At 43.5% G+C, this 26,519-nt stretch overlaps 1 protein-coding gene across 7 annotated transcripts in view; it reads right to left on the bottom strand.

Annotated features, from left to right (window-relative positions):
- Positions 1–26,519, bottom strand: part of KIAA0825 (KIAA0825 ortholog) — a 313,028-nt gene that overhangs the window by 24,960 nt on the left and 261,549 nt on the right. The window contains exon 21 of one of the 7 annotated variants that reach the window (XM_069962919.1): positions 4,070–4,095. The exons of the other annotated variants lie outside the window; for them this stretch is intronic. Within the exon in view, the coding sequence (XP_069819020.1) occupies positions 4,070–4,095 (26 nt within the window). The remainder of the gene's footprint in view (positions 1–4,069; positions 4,096–26,519) is intronic. 7 annotated transcript variants of the gene reach the window in all.

Genomic DNA, 26,519 nt, shown 5'->3' on the forward strand with positions numbered 1-26,519 from the left:
CCTAGATATTTATTAGTGGTTAAGTCAAATACTGAAATGTGTTCTTTTCTCTCATCTGTTTTAATTTTGGATTGTAATTTTTTTTCCCCACATTTTGATTTTTGGACATTATTATGGGGCAACCATCTCGCCTGAGCTGTTTTCAACAGCATTTAGACATATACTTTACAGCAAGCAAGCCAAACAGATGTACACACAATTGACTGGACCAGATGCCTTTCATTATAAGGCTATGTTCACACTATATAAGTTTTGTAATAATCACGGCCATTGTAACAACGGCCTTGATTATTTACAGAACTTACGTAGTGCTGCCTTCTAAGGGATCCCAGCCGGAGTGTATACACATAGTATACACTCCGGCCGGCGGCGCAAGAGACTGACAAGTCAGTTTCTGCGGCTGCTATGTGCTCCACTGTGTGCAGCACAAAATTCTGATGCGGGCGCAGAAAATTCTTATGTTTAACGTAAAAATTTGGTTTAAACAGTAGGTCATTTTCTGATGGCACATTCTCTTTTAACTTCATTGGCAGTGCTTAGAGATTTCAATATAAGTAGTAGAGATTTGACAGGATTTTCCCTTTGACCCCAGTGATAGTACAACAAAGTCCTCATAAGATCTTATTGAGGCATCCAGAAAGGAGTCCCCTTTGATGGCCTGTAAAATACATTTTACTTATACCTGTGTCCATTAAAGAATACTTAAAGTGACACTGTCACCCCCTTTGTGCATTCTAAATTCTCTACACAGGTGTAATGGGTAAATTTAGCAGTTTTCACACCTTATTTTATATCATACGTCGTGGTGCTTGTTCAAGTAAAAAGTCATCTTTTATCAACTGCAGATTGTGCTAAGTGGGCGGGGCCCCCTCGACACCCATTGGCAGGCCGACCAAGAGGGGGTGGGGCCTAGACCTTTAGGCCAACCTGTACCAATTGCCAGCAAGGGGGCAGGGCCAACGGTGGTGCTGTGGGTGGGGCTAAGTGGCGCTAATGCCGTGAAGCCCCGCCCACTTAAAACAATCTGCAGTTAATAAAAGATCACTTTTTACTTGAACAAGCAGCATGACGTATGATATAAAATAAGGCATGAAAACCGCTAAATTTACCCATTACACCTGTGCAGAGAAGTCAGAATGCAAAAAGGAGGTGACAGTGTCACTTTAAGTACAGTAATACCTAGGTTCTCGAACAGCTCGGAGTTTGAACAATTCAGTATTCAAACTACATTTCCCCCTGATGTTTTGCTCGGTACTCGAACATTGCTCAGTATCCAAACAAAATCAGGGGGATAACTATCAGCTGAACTGATGTTCAGCTGACAGTTAGAGGTGTTCGGGAACAGTGAGAGGCTCCTGCTCCTCTCAGCTGCGGGGGACGCCCTGTAAAGAAGTGGGGATTCCCCTCATTATAATGGGATTCCCCACTTCTTTACAGGGTGTCCCCCGCAGCTGAGTGGAGCAGGAGCACGGCAGCAAGTTTAAATAGCCGCCGGCTCCTGCCACTCACTATTGGGGGGAACGTAGAGCGTTTTTACGCTCTGTGGGCCGGGTGCTCTGCACCTGACCCACAGAGTGTAAGGACCAATTAATCAGATTTACATCTTTCCCTATGGGAACTTACAGCTCGGTTCTCGAACTGCTCGGTTCTGGAACAGCCTTCCAGAACCAATTATGTTCGAGAACCGAGGTACAACTGTACTTGTGTATTTACTATGTACATATAAAAGAATGTGGTAGTATGGCAGTAATAAAACCCAATCATTGTTACATTTTGTCATTTTATCATCACTGGCTGGTCAGTGACTGGCACAGTTTCTCCATGGTCGCCACATCACAGAAAGCAAGAAGCAGCTCAGAGCATCAAAGACGAGAACTACCGAGGGAGGAGATAAGGGAAAGTGAGGATGCATTATTTGTTATTTTGGCAGTACCTTGGGCCTGCAAGTAGTAAGTTGGTTAAATATATTACCTATGCCTGAACTTAAAAGGTACTCCAGTAAAAAAATTGTTTTCAAATCAACTGGTGTCAGAAAGTTATACATCTCATCTGCCAGTACTTATCACCTGCTGTATGTCCTACAGGGAGTGGTAGTGGTCTGACACAGCGCTCTCTGCTGCCACCCCTGTCTATGACAGGAACTGTCTTAAGCCGTAGTAAATTCCCATAGAAAACCTCTCCTACTTTGCACTGTTATGGGCAGAGGGGGCAGCAGAGTGCATTGTGAATTCACCCCTTCCTGCAGGACATACAGCAGCTGATAAGTACTGGGAGAATTAAGATTTTTAAATAGAATTAATTTACAAATCTGTACACCTTTCTGACTCCAGTTTATTTAATTTTTTTCACTGGCGTACCCCTTTAATAGATCCTCTAATACTCTGTGGGTCCAGTCCAACCTATGATTGTAAACGTTGGTTTCTAAAATAATGAATCAAATAATTAATAGCAATGAGGCGTGACATCGATGGGAGGAGCCTGCCTCCATTACACCTGCTAATTTGCATACATAGAAAGGGCCATATCTTGTAAACAGGGTGGCAGATCTCTGAATGACTGACACAGTTGGAATCAGCATAGTGGCACTAATCAGTGAATGTAAAAAAAATTATTTAAGCACCTGTGTCGATTGATCTGAAACCCCAATGTGGTCAACCAACTAAAAGAAAAGAATGAAATTCCTTTATATAGCCAGTATGTAAAACCCAGCCCTATGTCTTCTATGCCTAGGCTGTTGTGTCTTGCACTCGGCATTACATTTTGCATTAATTTACTACTAATTATTATTGCACTGTGTAGGATGAAATCTCTAATTACAGCTACAGCTATAGTTTGTTTTTACCCCAAGCCTTGTGTGCTGTAATATTCTAAATTGCAATTTTCTCCAACATCCTTATGCTCCATTACCCAACACCTTTCTGCTTTACTATTTTTATGGAGAAATTAGCTGGCTAGTAAAATCAAAAACCAAAGCCGAGCTCTAAAACAGGAATAAATGAACTCCAATACCTATGCTGCCCCTAAGCTGTCCCACTCAGGCTGAAGACTTGTTTGTAGATGCAGCCCTATTCTTTCTACTGTATATTTCCTAATAGGCGCTATCAGGCATTGAACTGGATGCAAGAGTTTTTTGTTTTTGTTTTTTTCAGTTTATTTTTTTTATGTACAGTATTTTCCGTCATATAAGACGATCCCTGACTTTCAATAAGATTTTCAAAGGTACGCCTTATCTGCCGGAAAATGTTAACCCCTGCCTGACCGCAGCAGGGCTCCAGCTAGTAAGGCAGAGGTTAAATGCAGCTAAAGAAAGTCCCATTCTCGACGCAGGCAGTGTGACGCACACTGCCTGCGTTGGAGGTCCCCGAAGCTCTCCCAGGAAGCCGATCCTCTCATTGATGAAGCTTGGAAACACTCGGCTACCAGGAGAGCTTCAGGAGAATAACAGGGGCTTCGGGAACTTCCGGCGCCTCTGCCATTCTCCCGAAGCCCTTCTGGCAGCCGTGCGTCTACGAGCTTCTCCGATGAAATGCTTGGCTGCCGGAGAGAGCTTCGGGGACCTCCAGCATCGGGAATGGGACTGGGGACACGCGGCTGCCGGCAACAGGTCACAGGTGAGTAGAATTGTTGTTTTTTTTTTTTATAGTGGTCGCCCCATACTGTGGGGATGCGGCTATTTTTGGGCTCCCCCACTGTATTGGGCGACCATACCCGGCGTATAAGACAACCCCTCATTTCTAAGAAGATTAAAAGGGTTAAAAAGTCGTCTTATACGCTGAAAATACGGTATTTTTTTTATACCCTGCTTAAGGGGATTCAATGTCAGTTTTCACGTTCGCAGCGATTTTTACGTACAGCATGATCCCATAGTAAACTGAAAGGATATCAATATATTTTTCTTTATTTTAATTTTTTTTTTCTCTCCAGAAAGACAAGATAGTTATTGATGTGAGAGAAGAGTGAATGCTAATTTAATATCAGAAGATAAATACCTTTTATTATAAAAGAGACACAGCACCGAGAATGGTTAAGAGTATAATAGAAGAAAACAGAATGAAATCATTCTTCCTACCCAATGTAACCTTCATGAATCCACAGCTGAAAGAAAGGTAAATGATAAAAGTATGCATTTATCCAATCATTTCAATACTATAATTACACAGACAGTTCATCAAAAGACTCATTAAAACAAAAAACAATACTAATTAAACCAATATTTAAATAAAGGCTGTAAAACCAGAAGCTACAATAAGGACCGTGCTGGAAAAGAGAGGATTCTATTAAACTACATTTTCTTTCATTGCATTCATTAAGCTTAGCATTTCATCTAATGGGTGTATTTTTATTCATCATAAACTAACCTAGACATAGACTAGGATTTATTTATTCAATAGTGTAAAATATTGGTGTAAATTAATGGAAGACTGTATCCTCAACTGCAGATTAATAGGAAAAGTGAATGGTATAAGAAGGTAAAATGCTCCCTATGATTAATTGTACTGTCACAGATGAGCTGTCTCCTCTCTGAGATAAGATAGGCCGGTCTTATAGTGACTGTGTAACAGACAATGTGAATCAAGGAACTTCTATTATCCTAGAACACTATGCGGAGACTATGTAAATGAACAACACACACGTGAATAACAGATATTTATGTTCTGTAATTGAATTATTGTGTCCGAGGAACAATAGCCATTTATATAAAGAAACTGAAATGATTCACAAATTCCTAGTAGGAAGTAATATCCCATCATTGACTCATCCCTTCTCTAGTAGTTCATTACATACTAACTATAATTTATTTCTTCTTAAAAAATATACCACAATCTGGGGTCAAGAATTAAAGGGATGTGAAAACTCCCCTGTTGTGCAAAGTATTAATTTCTTTAAGATGTAATATTCTCTTGACACAGAGCTTCTCATATTAAACTAGATTTGCATTTCCAGGGAAATACATAGTGCTTGAAAAGAGCGCCCCTTTACCAGTGACTTCCAGAGCGCCCCTTTACCAGTGACTTAAAGGGACCCATTTCGCTCTTAAAGGAACCCAGGTCGCTCTTAAAGGGACCCCGTTGCACTTAAAGGGACCCAGGTCGCTCTTAAATGGACCCAGGTCGATCTTAAAGGGACCCAGATCGCACTTAAAGGACAACTACCGCGGGACCCCCCCCCCCCCAAAAAAAAAAACACAGACACACACAGACACCATACTCACCATCCCTCCGGTGACGATCGCCACTCCATTCGCCCGCCGTCCGCCTCACTGTCACCGCCGTCCGCCGTCCAGCGATGTCTCTGACTTCCGGGTCTTGGGGATGGAAAAGGCTGCCAGTGCGCTTGCGCACCGGCAGCTTTTTCATTGGCTGGAGCGCATCACATGGCTTCCAGAAACCTTAGCCAATCAGGGCTGAGCAAGCTGGAAGCCATGTAATGCGCTCCAGCCAATGAAAAGGCTGCTGGTGCGCATGTGCACCAGCAGCCTTTTCCGTCCCATTCACTCTCTATGAAGACGCCGAGGAGGAAGAAGACCCGGACCGCCCCCCGACTCTGACGTCCTCGTCACCAGATGCCGCCCGGGAGAAGAGGACCGTGACGATCATAATAGGTAATGTATATATTCTTTAACTTCTGGGCGGGGGGGTCGGGGGGTCCGAAAGTGGGGGAAGGGGGCCAGACCGGGTATTTAACCACATTACAAAGTTATATAACTTTGTAATGTGTGTTAAATAAGCTAAAAAATTTTTCGTGGGAGTTGTCCTTTAAAGGGACCCAGTTCGCTCTTAAAGGGACCCAGATCGCTCTTAAAGGGACCCAGGTTGCTCTTAAAGGGACCCAGGTCGCTCTTAAAGGGAACCATTTTGCTCTTAAAGGGACATATTTCGCTCTTAAAGGGACCTAGATCGCTCTTAAAGGGACCCAGGTCGCTCTTAAAGGGACCCATTTGGCTCTTAAAGGGACCCAGGTTGCTCTTAAAGAGACCCATTTTGCTCTTAAAGTGACATATTTCGCTCTTAAAGGGACGTATTTTGCTCTTAAAGGGACCCAGGTCACTCTTAAAGGGACCCAGGTCGCTCCTAAAGGGACCAATTTCATGTTTAAAGGGACCCATTTCGCTCTTAAAGGGACATATTTTGCTCTTAAAGGGACATATTTTGCTCTTAAAGGGACCTAGGTCGCTCTTAAAGGGACCCAGGTCGCTCTTAAGGGGACCCATTTCGCTCTTAAAGGGACCCATTTCGCTCTTAAAAGGACCCAGGTCGATCTTAAAGGGACCCAGATCGCACTTAAAGGGACCCAGTTCGCTCTTAAAGGGACCCAGATCGCTCTTAAAGGGATCTAGGTCGCTCTTAAAGGGACCCAGATCGCTCTTAAAGGGACCCAGGTCGCTCTTAAAGGGACCCATTTTGCTCTTAAAGGGACATATTTCGCTCTTAAAGGGACCTAGGTCGCTCTTAAAGGGACCCAGGTCGCTCTTAAAGGGACCAATTTCACGCTTAAAGGGACCCATTTCGCTCTTAAAGGGACCCAGGTCACTCCTAAAGGGACCCAGGTCGCTCTTAAAAGGACCCAGTTCGCTCTTAAATAGACCCAGGTCGCTTTTAAAAGGACCCATTTTCCTCTTAAAGGGACCCATTTTGCTCTTAAAGGGACATATTTTGCTCTTAAAGGGACCTAGGTCGCTCTTAAAGGGACCAATTTTGCTCTTAAAGGGACATATTTCGCTCTTAAAGGGACCTAGGTCGCTCTTAAAGGGACCTAGGTCGCTCTTAAAGGGACCCATTTCGCTCTTAAAGGGACCTAGGTCCCTTTTGCTCTTAAAGGGCCATATTTCGTTCTTAAAGGGACCCAGGTTGCTCTTAAAGGGATCCATTTTGCTCTTAAAGGGACATATTTTGCTCTTAAAGGGACCCATTTCGCTCTTAAAGGGACCCAGGTCGATCTTAATGGGACCCAGTTCGCTCTTAAAGGGACCCAGATCGCACTTAAAGGGACCTAAATCGCTCTTAAAGGGACCCATTTTGCTCTTAAAGGGACATATTTCGCTCTTAAAGGGACCCAGGTTGCTCTTAAAGGGACCTAGGTCGCTCTTAAAGGGACCCATTTTGATCTTAAAGGGACAAATTTCGCTTTTAAAGGGACCCAGGTTGCTCTTAAAGGGACCCATTTCGCTTTTAAAGGGACCCAGATCGCTCTTAAAGGGACCTAGGTTGCTCTTAAAGGGACCAGTTTTGCTCTAAAAGGGACATATTAAGCTCTTAAAGGGATCTAGGTCGCTCTTAAAGGGACCCATTTTGCTGTTAAAGGGACATATTTTGCTCTTAAAGGGACACAGGTCGCTCTTAAAGGGACATATTTTGCTCTTAAAGGGACCCAGTTCGCTCTTAAAGGGACCCAGATCGCTCTTAAAGGGACCTAGGTCGCTCCTAATGGGACCCATTTTGCTCTTAAAGGGACCCAGGTTGCTCTTAAAGGGACCTAGGTCGCTCTTAAAGGGACATATTTTGCTCTTAAATGGACCCAGTTCGCTCTTAAAGGGACCCAGATCGCTCTTAAAGGGACCTAGGTTGCTCCTAATGGGACCCATTTTGCTCTTAAAGGGACCCAGGTTGCTCTTAAAGGGACCTAGGTTGCTCCTAATGGGACCCATTTTGCTTTTAAAGGGACCCAGGTTGCTCTTAAAGGGACCTAGGTCGCTCTTAAAGGGACCCATTTTGCTCTTAAAGGGACATATTTCGCTCTTAAAGGGACCCAGGTCGCTCTTAAAGGGACATATTTTGCTCTTAAATGGACCCAGTTCGCTCTTAAAGGGACCCAGATCGCTCTTAAAGGGACCTAGGTTGCTCCTAATGGGACCCATTTTGCTCTTAAAGGGACCCAGGTTGCTCTTAAAGGGACCTAGGTCGCTGTTAAAGGGACCCATTTTGCTGTTAAAGGGACTCAGGTCACTCTTAAAGGGATCCATTTTGCTCTTAAAGGGACATATTTCGTTCTTAAAGGGACATATTTTGCTCTTAAAGGGACCCAGGTCGCTCTTAAAGGGACTCAGGTCGCTCTTAAGGGGACCCAGGTAGCTCTTAAAGGGACCCAGGGCGCAGTAAAAGGGACCCATTTTGCTCTTAAAGGGACCCAGGTCGATCTTAAAGGGACCCAGTTTGCTCTTAAAGGGACCCAGGTCGCTCTTAAAGGGACCCAGGTTGCTCTTAAAGGGACCAGTTTGACTCTTAAAGGGACCTATTTAGCTCTTAAAGGGACCAATTTCACGCTTAAAGGGACCTATTTAGCTCTTAAAGGGACATATTTCGCTCTTAAAGGGACCCAGATCGCTCTTAAAGGGACCCAGGTCGCTCTTAAAGGGACCCATTTCGCTCTTAAAGGGACCCAGGTCGCTCTTAAAGAGACCCATTTTGCTCTTAAAGGGACATATTTCGCTCTTAAAGGGACCCAGGTCGCTCTTAAAGGGACCCATTTTGCTCTTAAAGGGACATATTTTGCTTTTAAAGGGACCCAGGTCGCTCTTAAAGGGACCCAGGTTGCTCTTAAAAGGACCCATTTCGCTCTTAAAGGGACTAAGGTCTCTCTTAAAGGGACCTATTTCACTCTTAAAGGGACCCAGGTTGCTATTAAAGGGACCAGATCGCTCTTAAAGGGACCCAGGTTGCTCTTAAATGGACCCAGTTCACTCTTAAAGGGACCCAGATAGCTCTTAAAGGGACCCAGGTTGCTCTTAAAAGAACCCATTTTGCTCTTAAAAGGAACATATTTCGCTCTTAAAGGGACCTAGGTCGCTCTTAAAGGGACCCAGATCGCTCTTAAAGGGACCTAGGTCGCTCTTAAAGGGACCAATTTCGCTCTTAAAGGGACCCAGGTCGCTCCTAAAGGGACCCAGGTCGCTCTTAAAGGGACATATTTCACTCTTGAAGGGACATATTTCGCTCTTAAAAGGACCCATATTTTGCTCTTAAAAGGACCCACTTAAAGGGATCCAGGTCGCTCTTAAAGGGACCCATTTTGCTCTTAAAGGGACCCATTTCGCTCTTAAAGGGACATATTTTGCTTTTAAAGGGACCCAGGTCGCTCTTAAAGGGACCCAGGTCGCTCTTAAAGGGACCCATTTCGCTCTTAAAAGGACCCATTTCGCTCTTAAAGGGACCCATTTCACTCTTAAAGGGACCCATTTCACTCTTAAAGGGACTAAGGTCTCTCTTAAAGGGACCTATTTCACTCTTAAAGGGACCCAGGTTGCTATTAAAGGGACCAAGATCGCTCTTAAAGGGACCCAGTTCACTCTTAAAGGGACCCAGATAGCTCTTAAAGGGAACATATTTCGCTCTTAAAGGGACCCAGGTCGCTCTTAAAGGGACCTAGGTCGCTCTTAAAGGGACCCAGGTCGCTCTTAAAGGGACCCAGGTCGCTCTTAAAGGGACCAGTTTTGCTCTTAAGGGACATATTTCGCTCTTAAAAGGACCCAGGTCGCTCTTAAAGGGACCCAGATCACTCTTAAAGGGACCTAGGTCGCTCTTAAAGGGACCAATTTTGCTCTTAAAGGGACCAATTTTGCTCTTAAAGGGAGCCAGGTCGCTCTTAAAGGGACCCAGGTCGCTCCTAAAGGGACCGAGGTCGCTCTTAAAGGGACATATTTCACTCTTGAAGGGACATATTTCGCTCTTAAAAGGACCTAGGTCGCTCTTAAAGGGTCCCAGGTCGCTCATAATGGGACCCAGGTTGCTCTTAAAGGGACCCGAGTCGCTCTCAAAGGGACCCAGGTCGCTCTAGCAACCTGGGTCTCTTTAAGAGCATGGGTCCCATACCTTTTGGAGTGACTTGGGTCTCTTTAAGAGCAACATGCATCCCATCCGTTTAAGAGCAACTTGGGTCCCGTCCCTTTAAGAGCGACTTGGATCCCTTTAAGAGCTACATGGGACCATTTAAGAGCAACTTGGGTCCCGTCCCTTTTAGAGCGACTTGGGTCCCTTCTCTTTAAGAGCGACTTGGGTCCCGCCCCTTTAAGAGCGACTTGGGTCCCTTTTAAGAACGACTTGGGTCCCTTTAAGAGTGTCATGGCTCCCGTCCCTTTAAGAGCTTTAAGACTTGGGTCTCTTTAAGAGCGATCTGGGTACTTATAATGGTAAAGATCATTGCTCGGTTACCATGACAATCTTACTCATGTCACTGAGACAAAATCGTTAAGGGCCTTCCATATATTACATCCTCTATTGGCCAATAGTGGACATGTGACTGTGGATGATGTGATACATTGCCTGACGAGACCGTAGAGTTCCTATTGGCTGCTATATTTCAGCTATTTGCATATGTGCTGTGATTGGCTGTCAGCAGTTAGAGTGTGGCCATTATTTGCAATGGGCCATTATTTTCTATGGGAAGTTTGGGGTCTTTAAACGTAAATTTCTTAAAAACGACAAATCAGATCGAAACGAAAAATAGATAGCACACCACACACCGCCGAGGGCTTCGAAACGTAATTTGAACGGAGTGTGTGCGCAAAGCGGTTCGGGCTGTATTACGCGCAGAAAAATGGCTGGAAGAAGAAGAAGTAGAAACGGAAGAAGAAGAAGAAGAAGAATACGGATTACAATATAGTGCTTTTCAAGCACTATAACAATATCATATGGTAAAACAATCTCATTGGGATTGGGTGACAGGACTATGAACCCTGTTAATTGCTCTAATCTGTAGTACAAAAAGAATAGGATAAAGTGATATAAAACATCAAATGGGAGCTGTTATTACCAATAAATGATGGTAAATCAGCAGGGGAGGTGATATAGTACATCTTTGCAGTTTACTTCCTTTTTTTTCCTGTTTTCTCTATGAAATAAAAATGCTATAAAATCGACCACTAGGTATCTCACTTGGGGTGTTATTACATGGGCTGATGGGGCCCGATAATAACTGTAAACAAGCGCTGATTTGCTACATCGGCGCTCCTTTACTAGGCTTATTACACGGCCTAATTATCGTTTAACAAGGGCTGCATGGACATCGTTACCGATGTCCTTGCAGCCCTTGCTTTTACTTTATACATTACCTGTCCAGGCTGCAGGGCTCCTTTTGCGGTCTTCTCCCCGAGTCCCGCTCGCTCCAGCTTCAGAGCGGCCTGTCTCAGCTGACAGGCTGCTCAGCCAATCACTGGCTGCGGCGGTCCCGGACAGTGATTGGCTGAGCGGCCTGTCATCTGAGACAGGCCACTCTGAAGCTGGAGCGCACGGGACCCGGGCAGAAGAAGACTGCAAGAGGAGCCCTGCAGCCTGGATAGGTAAAATAAATCGTCAGTTGGCCGCACATGCCACTATTACATGTTGCGAAGCGCGGTCGGTGCCCGACAATTATAGGTTCAAACCTATATCAACGATCAGCCAATGATCGTTTTATTTATTACACAGAGCGATAATCGGTGGAATCGGACCAATTCGGCCGATTATCGTTCCGTGTAATAGTACCCTTACTGGAAAGCTGCAGTTTAGGCTCCGCCACTAAGGCTATTTGGTCTTTTGTAACAGCAAAATAAGAGAACAAATGCAGGAAGTGATGTCAGTTGTCCGTCTGCTCTCTACAGGCTGGCCCAGTGAAGATGAAAGCTGATTGGCTGGCAGCCATACACGCTCCTGTATACGCCCCTGCTGCAGCTAAGTAAACTAACTGAAAAAAAAGGCTCACCCACCGTCTCAGAGTGTAATGCAGAAACAAGCAGTGTAATAAGGCAATAAATGGACCACAGGAATTGTGAAATTAAAATAGAAACAGACATAAAAAAGCTTACATAAAGCAAGCATTAACTACATACTTGCTGTGTTTTTATTTTTATGTCATGACAGGTACACTTTAAGGCTATGTTCACACTGCGTATGTTTCCGGCCGTAGTGCGAACCGCGAATATATGCACGTAGTTTTGAGGTTGATGCGTTCGCTTGAAAGTATACCATATACGCCCGCACAGTGCACACTACGTATGAGCTTACGGCCGGATCGTATACGCCGCGGTGAAAAATGAACAAGACCATTGTTTGAGGACGGAAATGTTCCAACTCACGGCCGTGGATTTCCATGCGCTCCCGTACGAAGTACTTATTTCAGCCAAATTGAACTTGATTTTTCGATCCAAAAGGTTCTGTGTGGTTTACGGGGCTGGGCGAAGATTTCCAAGTAAATGACCTGCCTCAGATCGCTTCGAAACAAGCTAGGGAAGCATAACTCTACTATGTTCGTACGCATCCGGCCGCATGTCTATTTTTCCCAGGCCTGTAGTTTCAGCCGCACATGTACGAAATGCGGCTGGGTTCACACACAGTATATTTCAGGCAGTATTTGGTCCTCATGTCAGGTCCTCATGTCGGGGCCAGTGGCTTGTTTGTATTTTTAATTGTTTTTAATAGTCTTTTTTGTCCCCGACATTTATGTACAATAAAAATTGCTATTTATTTGTGTCATTTGTGAGGTGCAGTCCATTTTTTCAGTCCTTTCTTTTTTGTGGATGCATGCTATTTTTGGATTGTTTGGACTTGCACTTACTTGTATATATTTTTTTCATGGTGCCAGTCCGATCACAATATAGGTCCTCATAGCAACCAAAACCAGGAGTGGATTGAAAACACAGAAAGGCTCTGTTCACATAATGTTGTAATTAAGTGGATGGCCGTCATTTAATGGCAAATATTTGCTGTTATCTTAAAACAACGACTGTTATATTGAATGGCCGTTATTTACCGTTATATGGCGGCCATCCACTCAATTTCAACATTGTGTGAACAGAGCCTTTCTGTGTTTTTAATCCACTCCTGGTTTTGGTTGCAATATGAGGACCAAATACTGCCTGAAATATACTGTGTGTGAACCCAGCCTAAACATTCCTAGTGTCCACCAGACATGTTTCCACATTTAGTACATCACCATGGGACACATACAAAAGTGGCACGGAAGCCACATTACATCTCCTTTATATACTGTAGGAGTTACACTGCATCATGACCAGTCGCTCTGCTCAGGATGACATTATAGCTAAGGGTCCCCACACACCTGCAATTATTGTCAGCTATACCCACCACTCATGGGTAGAACGACAGATGATGTCAGTGGTTATGCGAGTTGTCCATTATGGAAAATAATGGCTGACCCCTTTGCTCAAGGAGAGATAGGCCACGGCGAGAATGGTCTCACTGTAGCTTACAAAACATGCCAAACCTTCCTGTGTATGGGGACAAGTGGCAGCAGGCAGGAGACATAACATATGGGAGGTGTATGTCCCCCTGTAGGATGCTAAGCGATAATAGCTTTATCAGTCTTTACTCCAGAGTGCTCAGCTGAGTGCTCTGCATCCTGACTGAGTTCATTACACAGTTGTGGTTATCAATGCCAAATCCTTATTATGAAGCTTATCTATGCTTTTTCAATAAAGAATAATAAAACATGGTATACGACAACACTATTATCTTTGTAAGTCCAATGTAGTTATAATTCAGAACTTCGATATTTATAAGTATTGATCTCCAAATTATGCACAACATAGATTACTATATTAAGCAGAGATATCATAATACTGTCCTCTAGTATTAAACAATTTAGAAGCATGAACATCTCAGATTATCCCGAAAATATAAATCAGTGCCAAAGATTTGTAATTTACTTCTATTAAAAAAAATCTCCAGTATTCCAGTACTGCTGTATGTCCTGTAGGAAGAGGTGTATTCTTTCCAGTCCGGAGAGCAAGAGATGGCTATTTAATACGGCTCTCCACAGTTCCTGACATGAACATAGGTGGCAGCAGAGAGCACTGTGTCAGACTGGAAAGAAGGAATTAAACCAATGAATTAAAAGAAAGGAGGGAGGGTGAATGACTCTTGTTTGTTCAGGGTACCAAAAGAAATGGTCTCACGGCTGCTAAGATCTAAGCAGGCGTCACACAGCCGACCTTATGTAGCCAAACAACCATTGGCTATTCTATCTCTTGTAGGGACAATGAGATATGCAAAGCACATGTAGAATGCCACTTTCATATTCATACTATGAAAATTGAGCAAAGTGAGGGTAAGCAAGTTGTGCGAGAAACGTTTTGCCCCCCCCCCCCCCCCCCCCCCCGTTAAATTCTAAATCTAGGTTGTTGAAATCTGTTTTGGAGAGCAGCATGGGGCATGGGTACTTTCAGATCCACCACTGTGCTGCACAGAAAGCCAACAAAAGAAATTTGAATATGATTTGTATTGTATGAGGCAGCGGAGGAAAAACAAGGGGGAGTCTTTATTTTATTTCATCCTGACCTCAGAACAGCAGGCTTGAAGAATTGGGAGGGAGGAGATGAGAAGAGTTAAAGGGATGCCCTTGATCCATAAATAAATACCAGAACAATACGCTGAACTTAAAGAAAAGTAGATTTAACCCTTTCCTGCTTAGGACCGTCCTCTTCTAGGATTGCTGGACTTGTCATTTTAATTTAGTCTGAATCCCGTTCCCAATTACACAACAACATTACCAGAAATAACAGTTCCCTTTATTTATTCCCTTCTCGGAAGCCTGGTGACAGCTCGAACCTGCTTGATGAATGCCTTGTGGGAACCCCTATATTGGCTGCCTGTTAGCAGTGGCGTTTTAGTGCAGGAATGCCTGGGATGGTACGCTGATCCAATTCACCACCCAGGTGGCTATATTTGGACTAAATGAGCTGTGAAAGGATTTTATCTCCACCCGTCACTGCTTTCCTTCATGGAGTCCCAGGGTTTTTGCAGCCGCTTCCCTGGCTTGATTTGTCACATGCCGTCAATACAAAGTAAATTATTGCCTTTCTCACTTGTCAATGAGCTTCTCTTCACCTCGCCTGGCCTAATGATTGGAGGCTCAGAGGGAACATTTGCTCCGTGGTGGAAGTCATTATGGGCTGGACACATTGCTTTATGTGCCCCGGCCAGTTTAAACATGTAGGGTGAGTGGATTAATTACATCTTTGTGACAATGAGAATAGCATTACGCCTGAACATCGCACAAGCTCATTTTAGATCCCGAACACTGGGCCTGCTCCGATAATTATTCGCTTTCAAGGTTGTTGTTTATAGCTGCCGAGGAAAGTGGTCAAAGAGTCTAGATCAAGGCTCCCTACCCTGCGATAAAGCTGAACGTGGGGCTGTAAAAACAAAAAGGGCCCCAACTGGTCGAGCGGCTCTACAGCTCGTAACGAGAGCGGCGAGTCCACATTTACAGTCTTGTTGCTTGTTTCCTTTATTTTCTGTACATATTTACAGCGCTTTCTTTCCAAACCCTGCTCCGGTGATGGCAGTCATTTGTAAATAGGGCTCCTTGGGGTTGCATAAACATGTTTGACTTACGGTCTCAATGTACTGTACATTACTGGACTGAGAATTTGCTGTGTACAGATGGCGATACCTTCAAAGGATTTCTGAGCTTATTTCAATTAAGAGTGAACAAATATTGTGCAGGGACTGGCATAGCTAAATCAATTAATTATTGCGGAATGTTGATTCTTATGAACCTATTATGAATAATTATCAATATTATGGAGCATACACAGTGTTAAGTACTACAGGTTACAAAATACACTTTTATCATAGTCAGAGCAAAACTTTTATTATCATAGCCAAGGAAGAAGCACTTACAAGTTGCCCATCATCATATGAGCTGTCATTACTCAAAGAAATGTTCAACTTACTTATATACAGAGTTGAGCTAGACCACTAGAATAAGAGACTGCTACAGTAGGCCTCCATTACTACTAACTACAAAAAGGCTCCATACCCCATAAAAAAAGCCTTAGCACTAGAGATGAGCGAACCTCGCACATGCTCGAGTCGATCCGAACCCAAGCATTTGGCATTTGATTAGCGGTGGCTGCTGAACTTGGATAAAGCCCTAAGGCTATGTGGAAATCATGGATATAGTCATTGCTGTATCAATGTTTTCCAGACAACCTTAGAGCTTTATCCAAGTTCAGAAGCCCCAGCTATTCAAATACCGAACGTTCGGGTTCGGATCGACTCAAACCCGAACCCGGTTCGCTCATCTCTACTTAGCACTACTGACCACTGCCTGCTATTAAAATTCCAACTGGTCATGGCATTGCAAAGAGTAGGTGCTGTCTATTAATTTGCTAGAGATGTAAACGAAAGAAAGTCTTGGTGTAAGTACTGCTGGCAAACAATCCGGCTCTGATCTCGCCCCTGAAGTGGAAAGAATGAGAAACTGCTGTCCACCATGGCAGGGACTTGATAACAGAGACTTCAGACTGTACAGGTTTAAGCCCCTTTCAAACGGGACGATGCAGAGGAGCGAATGAGCGCTGTCAGCGCTCGCTTGCTCCCCGCTCGTTGCCAGCGCTATTACACACGTCAGCGACAAGCAGGTAAGTGAAGGGGGGCCGTGAAGAGATGCTGCTGGGGGGGGGGGGGGGCTGCACGGATGAGCGTTGGATCGTCTGGGCAGCCCATAGAAGATAGCAGCCGTCTGTTGCCACCACTCCTATTACACGAAGCAACGGCAGCAGATCATTGCTATCATAGTCGTTTGTCTTTCAACATGTTGAATAACAACAACATACAGCTATCTGCCGACATCGGCTGATCGTTGTCTTCTTTTACACAAGACAATTATTATTATTGTTATTATTTTATTATTTCTTTATATTATCCAAATTACGAATACAAAAAAAGAACAGCATCTTTATCTATACATTATAGTTTACAACCCTATCCCACCGCCCACTACCCTACCCACCACACAAGATAATTATTGGCCGTAATGGCCAGTATCGGCCGAACGCGGCCGATAATCGTTTTGTGTAATAGGGCCTTCAGTTCTTTAAGTCTTTCCTGATATTTTATATGCTAAAAGAGGTTTTCAAGGATAAAACAAGAGATTACTAGAGATGAGCGAATATCGAGCATGCTTGAGTTCGTCTGAAATCGTCTGAAATTTGGCATTTGATTAGCGGTGGCTGCTGAAGTTTGATAAAGCCCTAAGGCTATCTGAAAAACATGGATATAGTCATAGGCTGTATTCATGTTTTCCAGACAACCTTAGTGCTTTATCCAACTTCAGCAGCCACCGCTAACCAAATGCCGAACGCTCGGGTTCAGACGAACTCGAGCATGCTCGATATTCGCTCATCTCTAGTGATCACCAATCCTGGATAATCCCTTCAATATACAGTGCATATGGTGGTAAAAAGAAGATGGGATTCAAATTTTGATGCTACTTGGTACCTGATTTTCAGGACTAACCTAGGATTAATAAGACACTCTAGGCAAATCAATCTCTTCTTTACATTCATGCAATTTACAACAACTAAAGAGTATTGTTATATTTGGCAAATTTGCCCCAAAACAGCACTGGGTGACCATTGTGTAAAGTAAGCTGGTTTTCAAGTATTTGTAAGTCAGAACCAGGATTGTAAAAAAGAGCAGAAAAAAAGAGATTGATAAGCCTTCTCTGTGTAGGTTCCACACAAAAAAACTGACCACAATACTGTGTGAACTAAAGGTTTCTATGCTAATATCTGAAGGGGTAAAACATTGCACCCAACTTAGAGGGTTTGTTTATTTGTGGACCTTGAATACTTTAAATCAGGCCAAACCGCACAGCATCCCTAACATACTTGTATAGAATGAACAATTTTCTTCAATATCCAATTGATTTGTTATCTTTCTTTCTGCTTTATTATACAGCTGTGGTCATGTCTCTCTGATAATGAAATATTAAAAGCGGATGTCAGGAAGCTACATTTGACTCAAACACAAGTAAGATGTATCAGGAACAGCTGAATACATTTCAATGCCGAGGCCAATCTATAAGGAACAGCTTGTAAATATTCATTTGATACAAGCAGAATTATTCTGTGGGAGATGAAGAATAATATATGCTTTAGAAGCTGTTACGCAACACGTCAAGATACATCTGGAAATCAAACACATACACTAAGTACAGTGGCTTTGGGCTTATCCCAATGCTTGGCTCTGAGCCACTGAACATTGAGCTTTGCACATGGAAGTGCCACAGTGTGCCCTGTGGGCTAAGAGTCAAAACAAGCGCATGGGGCTTCTCACTATCTCAGCTATGCAGTTGTCAACCGGCACCATTTAAGTAATGATCGCTGCATGTGCCCTACTGAGCAGAGCGGTCCACGCAGATCAGATGCAGTAAATAAACCAGTGCAAAAAATAGAAGCTACAGAACATATTGCCTATGGTGGATGAAATACGTACAGAACATTTTACATGTTGTCATTCTAGTTAAGACACAACCAAACTGATGACACAAATTACTCATACATTTCTTTATCAAGTCTAAGTACTGGTAAAAGATTTATATGTGGGCAAAGAATGAAGATGCATTCTAGCAATAAACACATACACAAAAAACATTTTACTTACTTCTACATTGCATTGTATTGTCATTTAATCAACCTCCTTTAAAGGGAACCAATCTCTTAATAAACACCTGTAACAGGGCTCCAGACTAAAAAATTTACCTAGGAGCCATTGGCTCCTAACCTGAAAAATTTAGGCGCCAAATAGAATATTTGGTCGCCAACATTTTAAAACATGTAAAATTAATGTTATGTTAAATGGGACTTACTGTGTGCAGAGGCCACGGCAGCAGCCTCCTCCTTTAGATCCTTTCTTTTCTTAGTTTGAAAACGTTCAACATGGAAACTTGCAACTTGACAACCATATACCCCCCTGCTGCCGGTGTGTTCCCTCAGCCAGCTGCCATCTTATCGGCAATGATCTACTATATATATATATATATATATATATATATATATATATATATAGCCCCCGGCAGCCGATGACATATAGCCCCTGTGGCAATGTATATGGGAAGTGGTACTGTGCAGTGTATACATACACACACACTGAGGGAAGTGGTACTGTGCAGTGTATATACATACAGACACTGAGGGAAGTGGTACTGTGCAGTCTATACATACACACTGAGGGAAGTGGTACTGTGCAGTCTATATATAGCTGGAGGGCCATAGATTTGGAAACGCCTATACAGAAGCATGCTATATTTTATGTCATTCTTAGGCTGCATCGACAAAGAACTACAAGTCCCAGCTCACCTACAAAAAGGATTTCTTCACCTGTAAAAATAAAGTTCCACCCCAGCGATGCCCACAGCCGCACTTGTATCTATAACCCTGCCAGCTCCCAGTCCCTGGCTGCAGCACAGCACCTACCAGACAAGTAGTTGGTCCATTTCAGCAGCGAACCCTCCATGTCCTGCAGCCTCATAGCCCCGCCCCCTACAAGAGGCGATCTCGTCCATGAGCGAGTAGCCTCAATCCCCCGCCCAGGCCTCGGTCCCCCCACACACATTACTGGCCGGCCACCACCCCTGCCGTCCCTCCGGTTGTACTCACCCACTATCTAAGCTTGGTGCCGCTGGGGTGAACTTGAAGAACCGCGGCACCGGGTGAGGAGAGGCGGGAGAGAAGCGCTGGAGGAGTGTGGCGCCTCTGCGGCCGTCCGTCCAATGAATGACGGACGTGCTGGATGACGTCACTGGAGAAGCGTGTCCCCGCACACGTCATCCAGCACGTCCGTCATTCATTGGACGGACGGCCGCAGAGGCGCCACGTGATTCGGCGCAGCGTGCGGAAGGCGGAAGTCCTTAAAGAGACAGCGCGCCGCCTGTCGCAAATGGGCGCCATTTGCAAGATGTCAGTCGCATTGGCGACCATTTTGGTCGCCATCTGGAGCCCTGTGTAATGCTATGGGAATGTGCTGTAGCAGCACCCAGAACACTTCCCAAACATGCTTTTACACCCCTGTCCCTGGAATGTACAGCCCGAAAACTTACTTTATAAACTTGGCGCCCTGTATGTAGGTAGTCATCGGGGCGGTGAGCCCCGGCAAGTAGTCATTGTCCCCTGGGTGTTCCCGGAGCAGTAATCTGCAGATTAGTCTGCATTATTATGGCGACATCACCGAGAGGCGCGCTGTTCCTAACGTCAGCACGCCTACGTTCTTCCTGTGCTGCACTTGCGCAGTACAGCGGGTCCACTCCAGACCATACTGCGCAGGTGCACAAAGCCTCAAACTCATTGCTGGAAATCCGGCAATGAGTTTGAGGCTATTTTGCACCTGCGCAGTACGGCACAGACTGGACCTGCTGTACTGTGCATGAGCGGCGCAGTAAGGACGTAGGCGTGCTGACGTTAGGGACGTTAGGGACGTCGCCATAATTATGCAGGCTAATCATGCCCAGAGAGGCGTGATTACTGCTCCGGAATGCCCAGGGGACAGTGACTACTTGCCGGGGCTCACCGCCCAAGTGACTACCTTGGGGCAACTTACATACAGGGTGTCAAGTTTATAAAGTAAGTTTTCGGGCTGTACATTCCAGGGACGGGGGGTGTAAAAGCATGTTTGGGAAGTGTGCTGGGTGCTGCTACAGCACATTCCCATAGCGTTACAGGTTTTTTTTTAAGTGTTACGGTGACGTAAACGTGCGCGGGATTTGAATGGTGACGCAGCACTGAAACGAAGCCGTGCCATGGGACACTGGAATACTTCTTTAATTTACTGCTGCTCATCATACCCTCATGTAATGCATGTAAAATATATATGTATGCAGTGTAGATAACTTTATTTTATATGATGTCCACATAAAAAAGATATGAAGCATTCTCCTTTGGTTGACGTATATTGAACCAAACATTACTTCTTGTATGCACTGAACTTGCACCTTTATTATGAAAAGTGCCCTTTATACCAGCAGAACTATACACAATCATTTTCATTATTCCTTAATCACACAAAGCAATTGTAATTATCTCTTCTTCCAGCTGCAAGTGAACCAGAGTCTGATGGTGTCATAGAAATAATTTTGTAGAAAAAGAAATATCTGATGTGGCAACACTAATGCGTTGGTGCAACTATTATCCCAATAATCGCTGTAATAAAAATGATAATAAAGCTGCATGCAGGGAAGACATTACAAATATCTCTCTAACCGGAGCAGCCGTAGTGGAGCACAGGCATAGGACTAAAAGTCTTTGTACAGGTCCGGGGCCTAGTAAAAGTGACTCCAGGTCTTCTTGGTGCTGCAGGGGTTAATCACGCCTGACTGAAAATGTTTACTGAGTGCATTCGGCTAAAGAATCGATAACATAAAGGACGGTTTACGCTTGCGATGCATTTTTGTCCAATTAATAGATTGCCTGTGTGTTGCATATTTTGCATGACAAAGGAGCGGAATATTAAACTGCCATTCATAATGAAAATGCACTTTGCAAATTAAAAGCATCGAAACAGAAATTTTTCACCCTGTTTAGGAAATAAACAGTCCTTAACCAATTAAACTGCATTGTAATAATCCTATGATTTATGGCAAGTTGTTTAACTTTCAAAACTCGGCTAACCCATATTAAGGTCACAATCCATCATGTCTTGCTTGGAAAGGCAGCGAGTAATGGCTGCTGTATTAGCCGCTTTTGATGATAGTATGAAAGAAGTATTAGCGCTTGTCAACAAAACTGCTTACAACATAACATTAGCATGCATGGCCTGCTCTGCCTATTCATTATTCTGGCAGTTTCACACATATTGTTACAAGCTTATAAAACCCTGTGTTGGATAACTTAAAGCTCGGCGCGTACAGTTTGGACTGCTGATAGACTGCAAGCCAGAAATGCCTTGACCGGCTGGCTTAAGCACCAATGTAAACAGAGACACACATCCTTTAGCCTGCACTTATTGATAGCGTAAAAGTGGTGAATTATTCAGAATCGGCCTCTACTGTTTGTGTCTATCAAAGTTATCAATTGCCCATCAGTCTCCGTGTCAAAACAGAATGGATTGATGTGGCTGAAAATCAGACAAATAAATGGATACTATTACAGGGGTGCTGGCTTGCCAACCCGTCAAAGGGGAATCTAGGCTGTGACATTTTCCATCAAAAATGGGATATCTGTCTTAAGAGAGCAAACGATTCCCCACTGCGAGCCAAGAATGCACTTAGTGTACCGTAAGTAAATTAATCCACCGGCCATGGCGAGCGCTCCATTATCAGCAGCGATAATAGAAGCTCAGAAGTTATGTTTGCTATGCAGACTGTTGTACCTGGGCATTTAAAGGACTTAAATATTTGCGTAATTTGGGTAAAACGATTGACAGGGCAGATAGGGGAGGGATACATATTTTTATTCGATGGTGTGGTACATGCTTCAGTGTTGGCTAGGCGTCAACGGTCAAAGGGTCACTGTCAAAATTATACTCTCAAAAGAATAGACGTGCAGAGAAGGGGGAACAAGGGGGAAGAGTTATTTTAGTTTCAGATTTTTTACTTATTTTCTTTAAAATTTATACCTACATATATATATATATATATATATATATATATATATATATATATATATATATTATACTATTATACACTCACTGGCCACTTTATTAGGTACACCTGTCCAACTGGACAAGGACGTAGGCGTGCTGACGTTAGGGACAGCGCGCCTCTCGGTGACGTCGCCATAATTATGCAAGCTAATCATGCCCAGAGAGGCGTGATTACTGCTCCGGAACGCTCAGGGACAGTGACTACTTGCCGGGGCTCACCGCCCAAATGACTACCTTGGGGCAATTTAAATACAGGGCGTCCAGTTTATAAAGTAAGTTTTCGGGCTGTACATTCCAGGGACGGGGGTGTAAAAGCATGTTTGGGAAGTGTGCTGGGTGCTGCTACAGCACATTCCCATAGCGTTACAGGTTTTTTTTTAAGTGTTACGGTGACGTAAACGTGCGTGGGATTTGAATGGTGACGCAGCACTGAAACGAAGCTGAGCCATGGGACACTGGAATACTTCTTTAATTTACTGCTGCTCATCATACCCTCTATTGTCAGTAGAAAAAAGATCAATCGGTCGCATATAAAGTACAGAATGAATAAACTAAAAAGCATTTGCATTAAGTAACCTTGTTTTAGATAGCCTATGAGTCTCTCAAAAGAATAGACGTGCAGAGAAGGGGGAACAAGGGGGAAGAGTTATTTTAGTATATATATATATATATATATATATATATATATTATACTATTATACACTCACCGGCCACTTTATTAGGTACACCTTTCCAACTGCACATTACCACTTAATTTCTAATCAGCCAATCACATGGCGGCAACTCAGTGCATTTAGGCATGTAGACATGGTCAAGACAATCTCCTGCAGTTCAAACCGAGCATCAGTATGGGGAAGAAAGGTGATTTGAGTGCTTTTGAACGTGGCATGGTTGTTGGTGCCAGAAGGGCTGGTCTAAATATTTCAGAAACTGCTGATCTACTGGGATTTTCACGCACAACCATCTCTAGGGTTTACAGAGAATGGTCCGAAAAAGAAAGAACATCCAGTGAGCGGCAGTTCTGTGGGCGGAAATACCTTGTTGATGCCAGAGGTCAGAGGAGAATGGGCAGACTGGTTCGAGCTGATAGAAAGGCAACAGTGACTCAAATAGCCAACCGTTACAACCAAGGTAGGCAGAAGAGCATCTCTGAACGCACAGTACGTCCAACTTTGAGGCAGATGGGCTACAGCAGCAGAAGACCACACCGGGTGCCACTCCTTTCAGCTAAGAACAGGAAACTGAGGCTTAAATTTGCACAAGCTCATCGAAATTGGACAGTAGAAGATTGGAAAAACGTTGCCTGGTCTGATGAGTCTCGATTTCTGCTTGAACATGACAATGAGTTCACTGTACTCAAATGGCCTCCACAGTCACCAGATCTCAATCCAATAGAGCATCTTTGGGATGTGGTGGAACGGTAGATTCGCATCATGGATGTGCAGCCGACAAATCTGCGGCAACTGTGTGATGCCATCATGTCAATATGGACCAAAATCTCTGAGGAATGCTTCCAGCACCTTGTTGAATCTATGCCACAAAGAATTGAGGCAGTTATGAAGGCAAAAGGGGGTCCAACCCGTTACTAGCATGGTGTACCTAATAAAGTGGCCGGTGAGTGTATATTGGTTGGTCTCAATCGAAATCAATAGTACAGGCGATTTTAAGAAACTTTGTAATTGGGTTTATAAGCTGAAAATGCATTTTTATCATGAAAAATGCAGTTTGAAGCTTCCCTCCCCCCGTCTTCATTGTTCTCTATGGAGAGGGGAGAGGTGGAGGGAGATGAGGCACCAAAACCTAACAACAAAGAGTTAATTTACAGCTACATCACTGGACTATCTCCTCTTAAGTCAGCACTGACTCATCTGACCTCTGAATAGAGGCTTTCACATAGCTTCTGCTGTGTAATCCTTTGTTCTCTGCTCTTTGCTGCCGACTAATCTCCCCCGTCCCCCCTCCATAGAAAAGACAGGGGCATGTCTAATACAACAAGTCGTGATTTCCTGATAATGAGCAGTGAATGGAAAAGAGGAGGGGGGGGGGGCTGGGAAAAGTCTTTTTGAAAGCAGATAATGGCATATTTGCCTAATAAACCCAATTACAAAGTTTCTTAAAAAAAACTACAAAAAAACGACAGCGACACTTTAAACTCTAAGGTGCACAATGTATATGAGCTGTGGTGGTTTTACAGCTAACAATGAGTTAGATATTAGGTTATGTTCTGTATCATTATAGATTGTAAGCCCTCACGGGACCGGGTCCTCTTTCCCCATGTACTAGTCGGCCATTTGCCTTCAATGTGTTTTGATATTGTAATGTTCCTGTTTGTTAACCCCTAATGCTTGTATAGCGCTGTGGAATTAAGGGCGCTTTGTAAATAAATAATAATAATTATAATTATTTCAATTGCTTCACTGAAGCAAGAGCAAAAAGGCAAATTCATAAATGTATTAGTTTTCTGCCATTTTTTTTTAATAGTACCTGCTATCTGTCCTACAATGTTATTACTTCCCACAGTGTCGCTCTATGATGATTTGAGGCTATTGATGTACAATTCTTGGATGAAAGAAACATAAAAGCAGAAAATGGTGGAGAGTAATAGACAAGTTTATAATAGGAGCATTTTATGGCTGTATTTTACCTACAAATTTCTTAAAGAGTGTTGGGCGGACCTGTCACACTGGTCTGCATCCAGCTTCTGCAGTAAAGGGGAATCAAACTCTAAGCGTTCGGCTTTGGAGAACATTGCCAAACCTGAACAGTTTGACAGGTCCGCCCAACACTACTCTTGGTTCAAAATACCCAGTTAAACATCACTACATAGATTTATTTCACAGTTGGGCAGGCATTTGTAGGCCCCAAAATTATTTTGTTTGACGCTCTGAGACCAGCCTGAAAGGGAAACACAAGTCTTTTTTTTCTCTTTTACATTGCTTTAAAAAAGTTTTATTACTTTGTAAGATATTACTTCATTAAAGTCACTGTACCATCAGTACATTCACTTTAAGTTTTGTACATGAGTACACCTGCGCCGGCGCAGGGCAGCTGGTGCCGCGGTCCCTTATTTGAACCACGGCCCGGTTTCCGCATACAGCGCCGGTCTATTACTGATCACCAGCCCAGGCTGGAACACTGAAACCCCTGCCCCTCTATGATGCGGCTCCATTGATTCAAATGGAGTGTTCGCTGGAAGTAGGTGTAGATTTGTTGCATCAGGCACAGGGCCAGCCAGGTTTACTAATAGGCATGCGCCTCTTAGTGAATCCGGACGGGAAAAGGGGACAAGGCCTAATTTAAGACCAACGTACTTGTACACTGGTCTTAATAAATGTCCCCCAAATGACCATATGTATCATATTGGCTCAAGCTGATTGATGAATCTGGTGCATCTGTTGACTGTTTTGTGTAAGTCACACTCCTTTTTCATGTGAGGTGCATTTTGCTGTTTTATGTGGTGCACACAGCATAATCAATTACTGTGTGCCCTAATTTTGCACATGTGCAGCCAAAAGTAGAGGCAGAAGTCATAGTAAACTTGAGCCATTGGTATTTAGGTACCCTATGGCCATGGTCACACACTGTTTTTTTTTAGTAAAATAATGGCCGTTATTTAATACTCAAAATAACTGCTGTTATTTTCAGTCTTCAGTGATTTCCATTGAAGTCCATGGAAACAACTGCTGTTAGTTCACATAATTCCACCCTCACGTTTTGGATGCCGTCTTTGAAGCCAGGAACAGATGATAAATAGACAGTATATATTAGGCAAAGACATAGTCTTCTCTTTTTTAAATCCGTTTTTGACTTTAGCTTCAAAAACTGCATAACCAAATGTTTAATGGACGGCTATAGATAAGGAGATGGAAATACCAAAGCAGACTGACTATTGTCACAGATAACGCCTGAAACAAATGGAACTCATTTGTAACCAGAACACAGTGATACAATCATTGCATTATATGTAACTCTATGCAGAAAAAAAACTAATGATATAAAATTATACAATGAGACTTGAGGTAGCTGCATGTACAGCTTCATGCAGTAGTTACTTATGAAGTATAAAAAAAATTAGAAAGTGTTACCATTTTGGGTGACCTTTTTGTGTTATTGTTTGTGCATTTGTTTCCCTAAGAATCTTAATGTCTGTCATGAATGAGTTAG

This window comes from Dendropsophus ebraccatus, chromosome 3, assembly GCF_027789765.1.
Source record: "Dendropsophus ebraccatus isolate aDenEbr1 chromosome 3, aDenEbr1.pat, whole genome shotgun sequence".
NCBI lineage: Eukaryota > Metazoa > Chordata > Amphibia > Anura > Hylidae > Dendropsophus > Dendropsophus ebraccatus.